The sequence below is a fragment of the Ctenopharyngodon idella genome, chromosome 2, assembly GCF_019924925.1.
Source record: "Ctenopharyngodon idella isolate HZGC_01 chromosome 2, HZGC01, whole genome shotgun sequence".
NCBI classification, from domain to species: Eukaryota; Metazoa; Chordata; class Actinopteri; order Cypriniformes; family Xenocyprididae; genus Ctenopharyngodon; species Ctenopharyngodon idella.
In genome coordinates this window covers 33,531,234-33,545,989 of record NC_067221.1, presented here as the reverse complement: position 1 = coordinate 33,545,989, position 14,756 = coordinate 33,531,234, and the positions used below count along the sequence as shown (strand labels likewise).

The following is a 14,756-nucleotide window of genomic DNA, read 5'->3' as shown; positions in this document are numbered from 1 at the left end:
GGTTCTCAAAGTTGAAGGTTGGAACAGTGTTCTATTGTGTTCTCAAGGTTGTAAGATGGGGAACCAGCAAACATTGGTCCAACGGCAACGTCATGTCCCTGGCCAAAAATAGTCACGGTAGGACGGCATAAATCGGTAAAAACATGTAACACAGAAAATTTCCTAAAAATGCATTCAGAAACGTTTGTACGTCTGCAATTCTCTGGGGTTGCATGTATAATTGTTATTTTGACTTTTAGCTACATGTAGTTCAATATAGAGTAATTCATTAATTAATTATATAATAAGATAACGTCAAAGACGTCTGTTCAAATATCATTTTGGAACTGTTTTTCAACCATGATGGGACGTGTCGGAGGGATGTCTTTTCAACGATCCAAATGTTTGCTGGGGAAAGTTAATTGAATGTGGGAACAGTGTTCTAGTAGGTTCTCAGGGTTGTAAGACAGGGACAGTGTCCTGAAGGGTTCTGAAAGTTGAAGGTTGAAGCAGTGTTCTGGTGGGTTCTCAAGGTTTTAAAATGGGAAAAGTGTTTTGAAGGTGGGAACAGTGTTCTAGTAGGTTCTCAGGGTTGTAAGACAGGGTCAGTGTTCTAAAGGTGGGGACAATGTTCTGAAGGGTTCTCAAAGTTGAAGGTTGGAACAGTGTTCTAGGTTGTAAGATGCAGGGAAAGTGTTTTGAAGGTGGGAAAAGTGTTCTGAAGGGTTCTCAAGGCCATATAGGGTAAGGGACAGTGTTCTAGTGGACTCTCAGGGCTGAAGGTGGAAACATTGTTCCAGTGAGTTCTCAAGACTGTAGCTTGGGAATAGTGTTCTAGTGAGTTTTCAAGGCTGTAGGGCAGGCACTGTATTCTGGAGGGTTCTTAATGGCTCTTAACAATGTTCTAGAAGGTTTTTGTGGCATGTGCAGCTGATTATGATGCAGAACTCTCTCTTGGTGTGGGTAGAGTTGCCAGGCTGTTGCTATGGTGACATGGTTAACATAAGGGAATGTTGTCTTTGATTAATGCGGTGCTTTTGTTGCCTTTGTCATGCAGTCATCTTAACACATCAAAGAGTTCTCACTGTATGACTGGCAGGGCGACCAGCCAATTACACAACAGCTGAGAGCACAAGCTTTCACGTTGATTAGTGTGTGTGTGTGTGTGTGTGTGTGTGTATGTGTATGTATGTGTGTGTGTGTGTGTCTGAGCTATTCAAGATGTGTTCAAACAGAAGTATGCTGACATGTTCATGTGTATATGTAAGATTATAGGGCTGGTATCCATGACAACAGGAATGTCTGTAAGGCAGTAGCAGGATTCCTTTTCTCCTTCACGCTCCGTTTATCCCTCCCTCTCTCTCTCCTCTTTCATCTGCTGTTCTTTTCTTCTCCTTTATCTCACATCCTCTCCCTCTCTCTTCTGTCTCTGTTTAGGCTTTGTCCTCAGTGACGCATTGCAGCCACAGTGTGTATGTGAGTGAATGTGTGTTTTAGTGGGTGTTTGGGAGTGTGTGTTCTGCCGAAGGGTGGTTCTGTTAATGGATTTAGAGTCTCAGTCCTTGTGTTTTTATGTGCAATCCAAAACTTCATGGAGAATCGAAAACATACACGCATAAACATGGCAACCTGAGAGTATTTCCTCTGGAGTTTAACAGGGATCTCGTCTTAGAGAAAGCATTTACTATTGATCAGTCTGTGTTCCAAAATCAATAAATAAATCCAATAACTAGAGATCAGGGTGTCAGTTTTTGTGTTCTCCAGATGTAAAGCTGTTTATTACAGAAATATATGTGACTGCAGGTCAAACCAGCCCTTTGTTTATGACAGTAGAGCCAAACTCTTCACAGAGGAAGAAAGGAATTGTACCTCTCTTCTTTTAGTATCCTTGACCCATGACTTCTTGCCGTCTGACTACACTAATATAAACAATATAAACTCCACCCCATAAGGAATTACAAGATGTGTTGCTGCTCTGAAAAGCATCAGAGCCCTCAAAAGCTGTATTTCTCCATCTTTAGGATTATAGAGATCATCTCAAATTGGTTTTCCAATATCTCCACCCAGAAGCTCTTCTGTCTCTTCTACTCCATCCAGATTTTGTCAGTTTCATTCATTTCATAATCTGATTAATAGCTTAACCAACCAGAATGAAAAAAACTTGATTCAATAGAAAGAGGTATTGCAAATCTTATATAATCTTTTCACAGTTAGATTTAAAAGTACCTTGTGTGCATCTGGATTGTAGTGCAGGAGCAATTTTTGCTAGTTGTTGGAGAAGGAATGAGCATGAGGCTGATGAATGTGAAGTAAAGTCATCACTTTTGATCACTTTAATTTGTCCTTGCTGAATAAAAGTATTAATTTCTTAAATAAAATAATGATCCCAAACTTTTAATGGGTAGTTGCTTTTATTTGTATTTTGGTGTTTTGCTATAGCTGTACAACCCTGTGAAGGTCATGTTGAGTGTCGATGTTATTTTTTTAAGGCAGAACTCTTCTTTATAACTGCTAGAGAGAATAACTCTTATTGAATATAGAATAATTCCATATGATAATAGTCAAAAGTCTCTTCAGGGTCTTCAAGGCCATTTTATTCTGAAAAAATATCAATGCTAACAGTAGATTAACAGATCTGGCCACACCGGTTAATAAAATTTTGATTACACACATGAGAAAACATTATACATTGTTCTAACAGAACTAAGATCTGATGAATGAGAAGTCCATATACAGTGCCCCAATAAATATTTGGGCACTTAAGTTAGACTTAAAAATGCATGAACCTTTGCGATTTTTAAATTTTTATTATTATTTTTAGTGGTTGTATGATGTCAGTGCCCCTCAAGTTCACACAGTTGTAGCGAATTCGCTCAAAAAGGAAATATGAATAATTAATCATAACTTGTTATAATTAATTATAAATATTTGAATCAGTTAATCGAATTAACTTGATATAGCTGAATTAATATTACAATCAATCTGTTTGGCCAGCGAACACTCGATATTGATTGTCTATCAGCTCTTCATAAAGGATATTTTGCTTGGCCACAGAAAAATATTGCTTTCTTAGCACATAGCTGTGATCGTAATTGTTATCAGGGACATTGGTTTTAGAGGAACAATATACAAACAGTGATAATACACAAAATGTACTGGGGAAATGCACGTTCCTTCATTTAAGCAAATTTGTCAATAAATTAGTGGAAAGAATGCCATTTCTATGATTTGTGCATGTCTGGTTCTTGTATTGAGAACAATCAATGTGCCAAGTGTCTTTGAAGTGTGTGATTGAAGCCAAAGGCTGATAGCGCTCAGTGAGGGAGCCAGACATTACGGGGCCTGCAGGGGTGAAGGGTTGGAAGAGTAATTTTTACAATTGTGTGTTTTATCTATTCAGATGCTACACAGGTGTACTAGCAGATTAACCACAGCTGTGACTACTTGGCTCAAAACTGAAACCGAAAATGCTTTTTAAAAATTATTTATTTATTATTTTAAATTAGCTTTTTTTAAATTAGCATCGGAAAAGCATGAGCCGTGAGTGGATTGTTCGTATGGGTCATGAGCAACTGAGCATTCGGCACAGGAATATTGAGCGCTGAACACTGAGGGGTGGGGCGGCATATATTTTCAGCCTTTTTTCGTCTTTCGGCCAAAACCCGAAAATGCCATTTTCGGCCAATAATTTTCGGCGGTCGGAATTTTCGGTGCACTTTCTGGTTGTTAGAAACAGAACGTTTTGTTTTTATTACATCTACAGTTTTATGATTTGAAACCTTACAAGCAATTTTCTTAAATGTTTGAAAATCATGTTTTAAAGCTGCCTTGCTTTAAAACAAATGCCATTAATTTCTTTTACTTTTCTTTTTTTGTCATTTATTGCGATAATATTCATACATTTTGTAGTGTGGCTTAAAGGGATAATTCACCTTTTCAGTCATCATTTACTCACAAATGTGCCATTCAAAACCCATATGACTGACTTTCTTCTATAGACCACAAAATGAGATAAGAATTTTCATTTGGGGGTGAACTATATCTTTAAGTGCCAAAATACTTTTTGGGGCCCGCTGCATATATATATTCTAAATATTTGGGTGGAACAGCACCTTGTCTATGTATGTTTGTGTGCGAATATTCCAGTGTGTATGCGTGAATGTGAGATTTGTAATTCTAGTTTTTCTCTAGATGACTCACGGCTTACAGTGACCACAGCTCCAGCTCACGGCACAGATGATGGTCCTCTTTAAAGATACTTTCAACGGTCAAAACAAAATCAAATGTCTGTGTCAGATCCTGTTTATGCAAAATCCTCTACTAGTCAGCCTTCCATTTGACCTCTACCCCTGTGCTGACATTTCCGCTGATAAATACACTCTAATACAATACAACACATGCCTACACTATGATGGAAAGAAAAAAGCTTTCATTTTACCTCCAGTTCACATATGTGTGATATATATGGCTGTTACTTTTCTGCAAAGAAATGTTTAGTGACCCACACACATGGAGGTCTTCTCTCATTCTTCCATGTAATCGCCTTTGACAGCATGATCCTTCTGAACAGCCATCTTGACACAGTTTGGTTGATTGTGTTTGGTTTGAACTAAGTGTCTTTCATTTGGGTTTTATGAATTAGCAAGAGCCACCATTCAAGAGACAGATGATAAAATACGCATTTTATTCAGTTCTACTGTAAAAAAAATAATAATAATTTCACAATATTTGCATGGGCTGTGTTTTTTGTGCTTATTAAAGAATTGAGTCATTAGCTTAGCCACATGCTAATAGTATACTCTGTTTTTCTAACATTTTGCCCTCTTCTGTTTAGAAGTCTGTCACTTTCACACAAAGGTAACAGACTAATCGGCTGAATTGGCTAGTTAGACACTTGCATTAGTCAAGTCTCGCTTTACGTCTTGAGCTCTGTTTGTTTGGCTGTGTGAGTTTGTTTGTATGGGCCTTGCTGCCTATGTAGAGCATTTCCAGCCACTTAAGATGTCTCATGTAAACAGTAAAAATCACTACACTGCCAAAAATTATTTTCGTACTTGGTATTGTTGCAACCCAGTCTTGTTTTCCCATACAAATATCTAAACATTCTTAAATCAAGACACATTTACTTGAGAAGCAAAATTACTGGGTTCAGACTACACTATATTTTTGTCGGTCACGATAGTCACTGTGTCAGATTATACGATTTTGACTCTTAAAATCTTGTCGTAGACAAGAAATATGTCATACTACACATTGCTACCCGACCATTCATCACGTGCCGTCTTTAACCGCATGCTTGTTGTCATCGAGAAGGCGGGACCATCGATTGACAGAAGGTACCATGAGCATAAACAAACAATGGCTAGCAGCGTGTTTTGCTCTGTTTTGTCATCAGAAAAAGCCCAAAAGCCCAAATCTTGCGTCCCGGTGCCCATTGTCGTTTACGAATCCCCACAACACTCTACGTCAAGCAAATCGTGGCAAAATCGGGCTAAAATCGTGTAGTCTGAACCGGGCATAGGATATTAAGTCTTGTTTTCTGAAAAAGTTTGTGCTTAAAACAAGAAAAAATATCTAAAGATAATCTTAAGGTTCAAGTTTTCTTACCCCATTGGCAGATTTTTTTCTTTTTGTTTTCAGAAAAAAAACACTTTATTTTGATTAATTTTTAATCTTAAAATCTTAGGTCACTTGGCATCTCAAGTAAATGCATCTTGTTTTAGGAATGTCTAGATATGTTTGTACTGGAATACTGGTACTGGAAAATAAGACAAAAAATTCTAAATAAGAAAATAATTTTTTAGCAGTGTAGGGTTTGGAACAGATCCATGGCAGTGCCAGTCTGAAGTAACATTTTGCAAGTCTTTAAGGTTGCATCTCTTTTCTTGTACAGTCATCAGCTGTAGTTGAGCGGGCTGAACTTAGCCAGGTCAAGTTCATGCCATTTTTCATTTATGTCATGATGTTTGTATGGTGTGTTTAATGCTAGTGATATCTTTGTTTAACCCCTTTCCTCATATGAACCTCAGCTATTTGTTACTGAAATCTTGTGTCAGCTTGTATTATCCTTTTTATACTAGTGTGTACTAGAGGTGGGCTGTATGACCAAAGTGCTTTATCATTGTATGAGAGAGTTTATATTATGATATAGATATTTCTTATATAGTAATTAAACCTTCAAATGTTACATAATTTAAATGGAGTGAAAAAAAAAGCACCTTAATTTTATATATTTTTTTATTTTGTAGTTTGTATTTATTTTATTAACTAAGCTATAATTGCTCCCATTATAAACAACCAAGCTGTCTACACTCGAAGCATCTAAATGTGAACTTTAGTTTTCAAAGTAGACTATAGGTTTTGTCTTTGTGTCAGATTTATTTTAGATGTATATGTAGAATATAGTACAATCTCTACCGGTTGACATTTTGTACCATTACATGATATATAAAGCCTTAACATGCATAATAAAATTCACGTATAACAAAAGCTGCTGGAATAAAAAAATCATACCAGCAAAATGTGGTGTTTTCGGGAAATGATAAAGGGTTCGTTCCTGATCCAAGGTCTGCCACAATAAATCAACCATCTAGACCAGGTTGGACCAGATAGAAACCATGTAAAATCAACAATCCATCTGGATTTAGCTGGATTTTGCAGCAGGGAGGACTCGTCTCATATTCTGACACTTAAAATATCTGATATAAAAGGTCTGGCTTTCCGGCATTAAGGCAATGGAAATATTAGACATTGCAATGGTGTGTTGATTTTTTATTTTATTTTTTTTTTAGATCCACTCTAAAAGATGGCCTGAGCTGTAGGCAGTTAGAAAAGCCTATTACTTACAGTCCAGAGCATTCCCTGTACAAAAACATAATCATATTATGTGCAAGTGTTATGTATGTGTATGTGTGTGTGTACAATACTTAGCTGTCATTTGGGGACAAAATTGTGATGACAAGTGAACTATATCTGGCAAAACTTCCATTTAGGACATCTGGGTATGTTGTATGTGAGAAGACAGTTCTTAAGTAAATTAAATAATGCAAAAGTTTTATTTTAGAGGTAGAGTTTGGGCTAACATATGTTTACTTGTATATAAAAAATTAGAAGTCTGTAGTTTGTCCTCATTTAGCTAAGTAAATGTGCATATGTTTGTGCAATCATTTTCTAATGTTTATTTGATTTTTCATTCATTCATGTTGTGCAGAGCTCTTGGATGAACAGATACACACAACACACACACATACACAACACACACACCCTCTCTTAGACTCATGGGCGCTGCATGTGCTTTTCCTCTGTAGACTCTGGCTGCGCTCACACGTCACTCCATTAACCTGCTCCCCAACCACCTGGCTCAAGCCCTGCATGTGCGCGCCGGCTCACAGGAAATTAACGCTCGCATGCAGAGCGCCATCGCCCTGCGCAGCGGGGACAAGCTCCGCCAAGAACATATCTCCCCCTTCTCTCTCACCTTTAGAGAAGCACTGCTGGAGCACAAGGTAGCCTGCTCCCATCTTCCAGCCATCCTGTCCTCCCTCTCTGCTCTCTCACTTCCTCTTTTTTGCATTATTTTTGTTGTGGAGGTGCAAGAGAAGGAGGCGAGAGAGTGTTTTTGTCATGAGTAAACTAAAGGACGTTATGTGCCAGCAATACCAGTCAATACGTTCTAGAAGACACACACCGGTTTAAAATGTTCTTAATTACGATTTCGATATTACGAGATCCCATCCGAAAAACCAAGTTAAGGATGTCCAGCTGTTTTTGGTCTTATTGGTCAACCAGATGGTGCACTGCAAAAATGGTTTTCTTCCTCAGTATTTTTGTCTTGTTTTCCTTTACAAATATCTAAACATTCTTAAAGTCACTATGAAATCAAAATGGTCAATTCCTGTTTTTATTGGAATATTGCAGTGTTTATTGTAAATAATTTATCCATGCACATCATTACTTTTTAAATTTTTAAACTTTTTAAATAATTCATGTCCTCTTTAATCATAACTTAAAGGGTTAGTTCACCCAAAAATAAAATTTTAACTTTAATTACTCACCCTCATGTCGTTCCACATCCTTAAGACCTTTTTTCATCTTTGGAACACAAATTAGGATATTTTTGATGAAATCTGAGAGGGTTTTTTTTATCCCCCATAGAAAGTAACATAATTACCACATTCAAGGTCTTAATGTTGGTATTCTGACGTAGAACACGGAAGCCTGCACTATCTATACAACGTAAACAGCGTAGGAGACTGACAGGGGAGAGATGAATTTGTTGAATAAAGTTGTTTTTTGTTTTGTTTTTGCGCACAAAAAGTATTCTAGTCACTTTATAACATTAAGGTTGAACCACTGTAGTCATGTTATGACTATTTTAACGATGTCTTTACTACTTTTCTGGACCTTGAATGTGGTAATTATGTTGCTTTCTATGGGGGATAAAAAAAAAAAAATCTTTCAGATTTCATCAAAAATATCTTAATTTGTGCTCCTAAGATGAACGAAGGTCTTATGGCTTTGGAATGACACGAGGGTGAGTAATTAATGACAGAAATTTCATTTTTTGGGTGAACTAACACTTTAACTAAAACTAACTTCCCTTCACTTTTATATCTCTTTTCTGATGATGTGTTTACTGGCGTGAGGGCGGGACAACCTGTCACTCACAGGAGATCACAGCAATAGCAAACCACAGTGAACCAATCAAATCCTGATGGACAAAATCAAGTCCTGCCCTACATTTTTTCTCATTCGAGAAGCCGTTTCGTTCGGATATACATCAGAAGAAAAGACTATTGCAACTTTCAAGTCTCATGCTGACTTGAAAATACATTTACTTGAGAAGCAAAATTATTTAAGATATTAAGAAAAATGTATAAAAATTAAGTCACTATGAAAGAAAAAAAAACTTAATTTAAATAGAAAAAGTTTAAAAGTTTATTTTTTGCACCCCATTGGCAGACATCTAGTTTTAAGTGTAAAGTCACTTTTATACATTTTTCAGAAAACGACACTTGTTATCTTAGTTATGTCATTTTGCTTCTTAAATAATTATATCTTGATTTAAAGGATTAGTTCACTTTCAAATGAAAATTAGCCCATGATTTACTCACCCTCAAGCCATCCTAGGTGTTATGACTTTCTTCTTTCAGACAAATACAATCAGAGATATTTTAATAAATATCCCTACGAATCCAAGCTTTATAATGGCAGTGAACGGGACCAACAATTATGAGCTGATGAAAGTGCATCCATCCATCATAAACATGTACTCCACACGGCTCCGGTGGGTTAATAAAGGCCTTCTGAAGTGAAGCGATGCATTTGTGTAAAAAAAATATATACATATTTAACAAGTTATGAAGTAAAATATTTAGCTCCCACCAGAGCAGCTTCTGTATTCAAGTTACGAAGAAAGTGTAAAACTTTACACTTTCTTCGTAACTTGAATACGGAAGGCGGTCTGGCGGAAGCTAGATATTTTACTTCATAACTGGTTAAATATGGATTTTTTTTTTTTTTACACAAACGCATCGCTTTGCTTCAGAAGGCCTTTATTAACCCCCCGGAGCCGTGTGGAGTATATTTATGATGGATGGATGTGGATGGAAGCACTTTCTTCAGCTCCTGCGCGTTAGTCCCATTCACTGCCATTATAAAGCTCGGATGCGTCAGGATATTTATTAAAATATCTCCGATTGCATACATCTGAAAGAAGAAGGTCATATACACCTAGGATGGCTTGAGGGTGAGTAAAGCTTGGGGTAATTTTCATTTGAAAGTGAACTAATTCTTTAAGGATATTTAGATATTTGTACAAGACAAAAATACTGAGGAAGAAAATAAATTTTGACAGTGTACTCCAACTGATCAACAATCAAGGCTAATTTGAACCATATAAAAACATTTGCTACCACTTTTAAATGGATTTTCCAACACAGTGGAAAATGTCCGAAAAACTGTGTGTTTCCTGATCCGATCAGCGGGTTCTGACAAAGAAAAAGAGTCTGAATTTAAATCAACACTTAGGATAATGACCCTTTGAATTCAGCCGATTGGATTGGTCTCCAAATTGATTTGTTTAATCGCCATCACTGATGAACTTGTTGATCATATGAACGTTAATTCATCCTGAGCAACTGGGATTTGCCCACACCTGGGATTTCAGATTACTCATGATTCACTACCATGCATGTTTTCATCTTAGTTAAAAAACGCTTTTTATTGTTTATTTGTCCCTCACCTCATTTCTGCTCGTTTGAGTTGACCTTCGCTCCTTGCTTGACCTTAAACTCTGTGCCACTCTGTGCTTGAGTTTTTTGGTTTGCCCCGACTCCAGCCTGGACATCACATGTCCTCTCACTAACCTGGAAAGCACAGGAGTTGTGTGTATGTGTGTGTATGAGCGCCTACCCTGCTCTCTCCTATGTGGTTTAGCATTGCTTTCATGGTGTGGTCAGTGTGGTCGTCATGTGAAGAGGAATTTTTGTCCTTACAGTACTTTTCTCTGTGTGTTTGTATGTGTATTTCCTCTACAGTATTCCCAGATGAGAGATGAGGTGTTTAAGTCTAATCTAGTGTGTGCCTTCATTGTTCTCTTCTTCATCACTGGAATACAGAGCTTACTTCCCTCTGCAAGGTAAAACATACACATGAACATACATATATTGATGGCCATAACCACCACAGACATTCAGGGTGACACATGATCTGTTTTGGTTTATGTATAGAAGTCATGGATTAATATTTCCAGTAGTGTGGGTTTTTCACTGAAATTTGGTCCACACCAGTCTCGAATATTTGATTACACCCACAAATGTATCATATAATATGTGATCACTCATGTTTGTAGGATGGTCACTATGGTGATACAGTTCTCCGTCCTCATCTTGCTGCACTGTTGCCTTGTTGTTGTGACAACGGCGGAGGACTATAAGTGTTTGCCGCTGGTTTTGCGAAAAGCGTGTTGCTGGGTGAACGAAACGTACGCTGCACGGAACGTCGTCATCTTCCTCTCCATCCTCATCAACTTCCTGGCTGCCATGATCAACATAGTGAGCAAACATTTTATTCATTTTATTCTTATTGTGATCATTACACTATTGCACACTTCAACATGGATATACAGTACAACGTTCTTTAGCCCCATTCATCAGTTTCTCATCTGAACCAATTTAAATGGATAGTTCACCCAAAAATGAACATTTTGTCATCATTTACTCACCCTCATGTTGTTCCAAACCTGTATGAGTTTCTTTTTTCTGTTTAATACAAAAGAAGATATTTTAAAGAATTTTGTAACCAGACAGTTGAAAAAAATACTATGGAAGTCAATGGATGCCATCAACTGTCTGTTTACCAACATTCTTTAAAATATCTTCTTTTGTGTTCAGCAGAAGAAAGAAACTCATACAGGTTTTGACATGAGGGTGAGTAAATGATGACAAAACTATCCATTTAAACTCAAGAATTATAGAACTACTGTGGGATATAAATGAATATATTTTCTTTGTTTCTAGTGACAGACTTTAGACAAATTTGTACAAAATTCACAAGCCTATGACTAAAAATTTGCCTTGCACAATATATCAATACCATATTGGTTATCAGCCGAAATTAGATTTATTTTTTCTAATTATCCTATTAGTTGATATTTAATGGTTTTTTTTTTGTTTTTTTTTTACATTTAAAGGGTTAGTTCACCCAAAAATGAAAATTCTGTCATTAATTACTCACCCTCATGTCGTTCCACACCCGTAAGACCTTTGTTCACCTTCGGAACACAAATTAAGATATTATTGGTAAAATCCGATGGCTCAGTGAGGCCTGCATAGCCAGCAGTAACACTCCCTTTTTCAATGCCCAGAAAGCTACTAAAAACATATTTAAAACAGTTCATGTGACTACAGTGGTTCAACCTTAATATTATATATCGACGAGAATACTTTTTGTGTGCCAAAAATAACAAAATAGCGACTCTATTCCACAACATCTAGTGATGGTCAATTTCAAAACACTGCTTCATGAAGCTTCGAAGCTTTACGAATCATTTGTTTCGAATCAGTGGTTCAGAGCGCTGAAATCACATGCTTTCAGTAAAAGAGGCTTCGTTACTTCATAAGTGTTTTGAAACTTCAATAGTTCACGTGACTTTGGCAGTTTGATACACGTTCTGAAATCGCCCATCACTAGATATTGTTGAATAAAGTCGCTATTTTGTTATTTTTGTTGCACAAAAAGTATTCTTGTCGCTTTATATTATTAGGTTGAACCACTGTAGTCACATGAACTGTTTTAAATATCTTTTTAGTAGCTTTCTGGGCATTGAAAAAGGGAGTGTTACTGCTGGCGATGCAGGCCTTACTGAGCCAGCGGATTTTACCAAAAATATCTTAATTTGTGTTCAGAAGATGAACGAAGGTCTTACGGGTGTGGAACGACATGAGGGTGAGTAATAAATTACATAATTTTCATTTTTGGGTGAACTAACCCTTTAATAACTTCCCAGATTATTATATTTGGCTTACTTTTGCTGTCATCTAACACTCACTTAAAGTTGATCTGTAAAAACAATTTAATTTCTGTTTAATGTGTCTTTAGCACATCAGAATAAAAATCCATTTTTCATACTGTAATTATAATGTTGTGATGCCTAAATTGTAGCATTTAAAACAGTTTATTTGAGCTTTTTATGTTTAATTTATATTAAAAATATTATAGAATTTTAATATCTGCTATTTATTAGTTATAACTAATAAATGCAGATATTAAAATTCTATAATATTTTTAACATGAATAGATTGCTTTTGAGAATATATCTGTATAAATAGATTGCATTTGAGAATATATCTTTATAAAGAGCAATACGATTACATTTCCAAGAACTTTCTAGAAATATTATGACAAGTATACTTGTCATAATATTTATATCTAGAAAGTTCTTGGGAATGTAATCGTATTGCTCATACAGATATATCCTCAAATGCAATCTATTCTCTAACATTTGCACTCTCTCTTTTTTCATAGCTTTGGTGTGATTTCGATAAATCGGTCTCATTCAGGAACCAGACGTTTAATGCATCTGCCTCAATCCCAGATATCTGCTTCTACCCAGAGGTCTTTTCATCCACCGCCTCCCACACAAACAGATCCACAGCTTCTTGCCATGCAGTTTTAGTCTGTTAAAAGGATTGACAGAATTCTAGCATTTGTGTAAACTGTTCAAAAATCAATTCATTCACTGTACATCGAGCGATGGGGTGTTAATGGTGTGGTTGTCTGGCTGTTTATTGACAGTATTTCGTGTTTACTGGAGTGTTGGCGATGGTGACCTGTGCAGTGTTCCTCAGACTGAACTCGGTTCTGAAGTTGGCCATCCTGCTGATCATGATCGCTATCTACGCAGTGCTGACCGAGGCCTTCTACACACCACTGTTCATCCGCTATGACACACTTACACTCAATCAGAGGTACGTACGCAAACTCCCACATGGTGCCATTCAGGAGCCATTAAAGAACTGGTTTTAAAGAGTGAAATTATACATCACACTTTAACAGTATACTGTAGACGTAATTGTGATGACTCAAGTTCGTAAGATGATGCGGACCAACTATAAGAGCAATAAATGTCATGCTGTTTTTCAAATAGCCGTCTATGAGGGTTTAATAGATTTCTGCAAGTTTTACTGTATGATTGACGTCACACAGTCACAAATTGCCTTTTAAATGTCGGTGGTGTAGCCTGGTGGTCAAAAGTTTAGGTTGATAACTGTAAGTTTATAGGTTTAAACCCCACAAGAGGCAATAGTTGTGCTGTCTAGTGATGTGCACAGAGGGGGGACAGCAAGATCTCAAGCCCCTGCTCCTTTCATTTCCAAAATCTAAATGATTTAGATTTAGATCTAAAGGATTTAGCCCTTGTATTTATAGAGTACCGTTCAAAAGTTGTTGTTTTTTTTTTCAGCATTAACTGCTGCATTAAATTGATCAAAAGTGAAAGTAAAGACATAATGTTACAAAAGATTTCTATTTTTAAAAATGCATTTCTTTTAAACTTTCTATTCATCAAAAAATCCTGAATAAAATGTATCACAGTTTCCACACAATTATTAAGCAGCACAACTGTTTTCAACATTGATAATAATGAGAAATGTTTATTGAGCACTAAATCAGCATATTAGATCATGTGACACTGAAGACTGGAGTAATGATGCTGAAAATTCACCTTTGCCATCACAGGAATAAATTACATTTTCAAATATATTAAAATTGAAAATGGGTATTTTAAATTGTAATAATATTTCACAATATTACTGTTTTTGCTGTATTCTTGATCAAATAAATGCAGCTTTGAGCATAAAAGACTTCCTTAAAACAAATTGAAAATTTTGCATGGTTATATAATATATACAAATATTTATAATAGTGCTGTCAAATCAATTAATCGCAATTAACCGCATCTAACATAAAAGTTTGTAAATATATATGTGTGTGTATGTATGTACTGTATGTATGTGTGTGTGTGTGTGTTTGTGCTTATGTAGACTACATATATATATACATATATACATATATATATATATATATATATATATATATATGCACACATATATTATATATTTACAAACTTTTATGTTCGATTTTATAGCACTTTAGAATAATAAAATAAAAATAAAATGATAATAAATAATAATAATAATATAAAATAAAATAATTAAAATGTGCAATAAATGTACAATAGCAGTAATGTGTCAGTTATTACATTTTTTGTAACTTGG

General features: G+C 36.0%; 1 protein-coding gene across 5 annotated transcripts in view; it reads left to right on the top strand.

Moving 5' to 3' along the window:
* adcy8 (adenylate cyclase 8 (brain)) overlaps positions 1–14,756 on the top strand; it is a 61,437-nt gene that overhangs the window by 28,339 nt on the left and 18,342 nt on the right. For 3 of the 5 annotated variants that reach the window (XM_051861984.1, XM_051861993.1, XM_051862018.1), the window contains exons 8-12: positions 7,287–7,484; positions 10,518–10,618; positions 10,832–11,033; positions 13,006–13,095; positions 13,276–13,448. In XM_051861984.1, the coding sequence (XP_051717944.1) occupies positions 7,287–7,484; positions 10,518–10,618; positions 10,832–11,033; positions 13,006–13,095; positions 13,276–13,448 (764 nt within the window). The remainder of the gene's footprint in view (positions 1–7,286; positions 7,485–10,517; positions 10,619–10,831; positions 11,034–13,005; positions 13,096–13,275; positions 13,449–14,756) is intronic. The other 2 variants (XM_051862001.1, XM_051862009.1) reach the window with 1 other exon arrangement.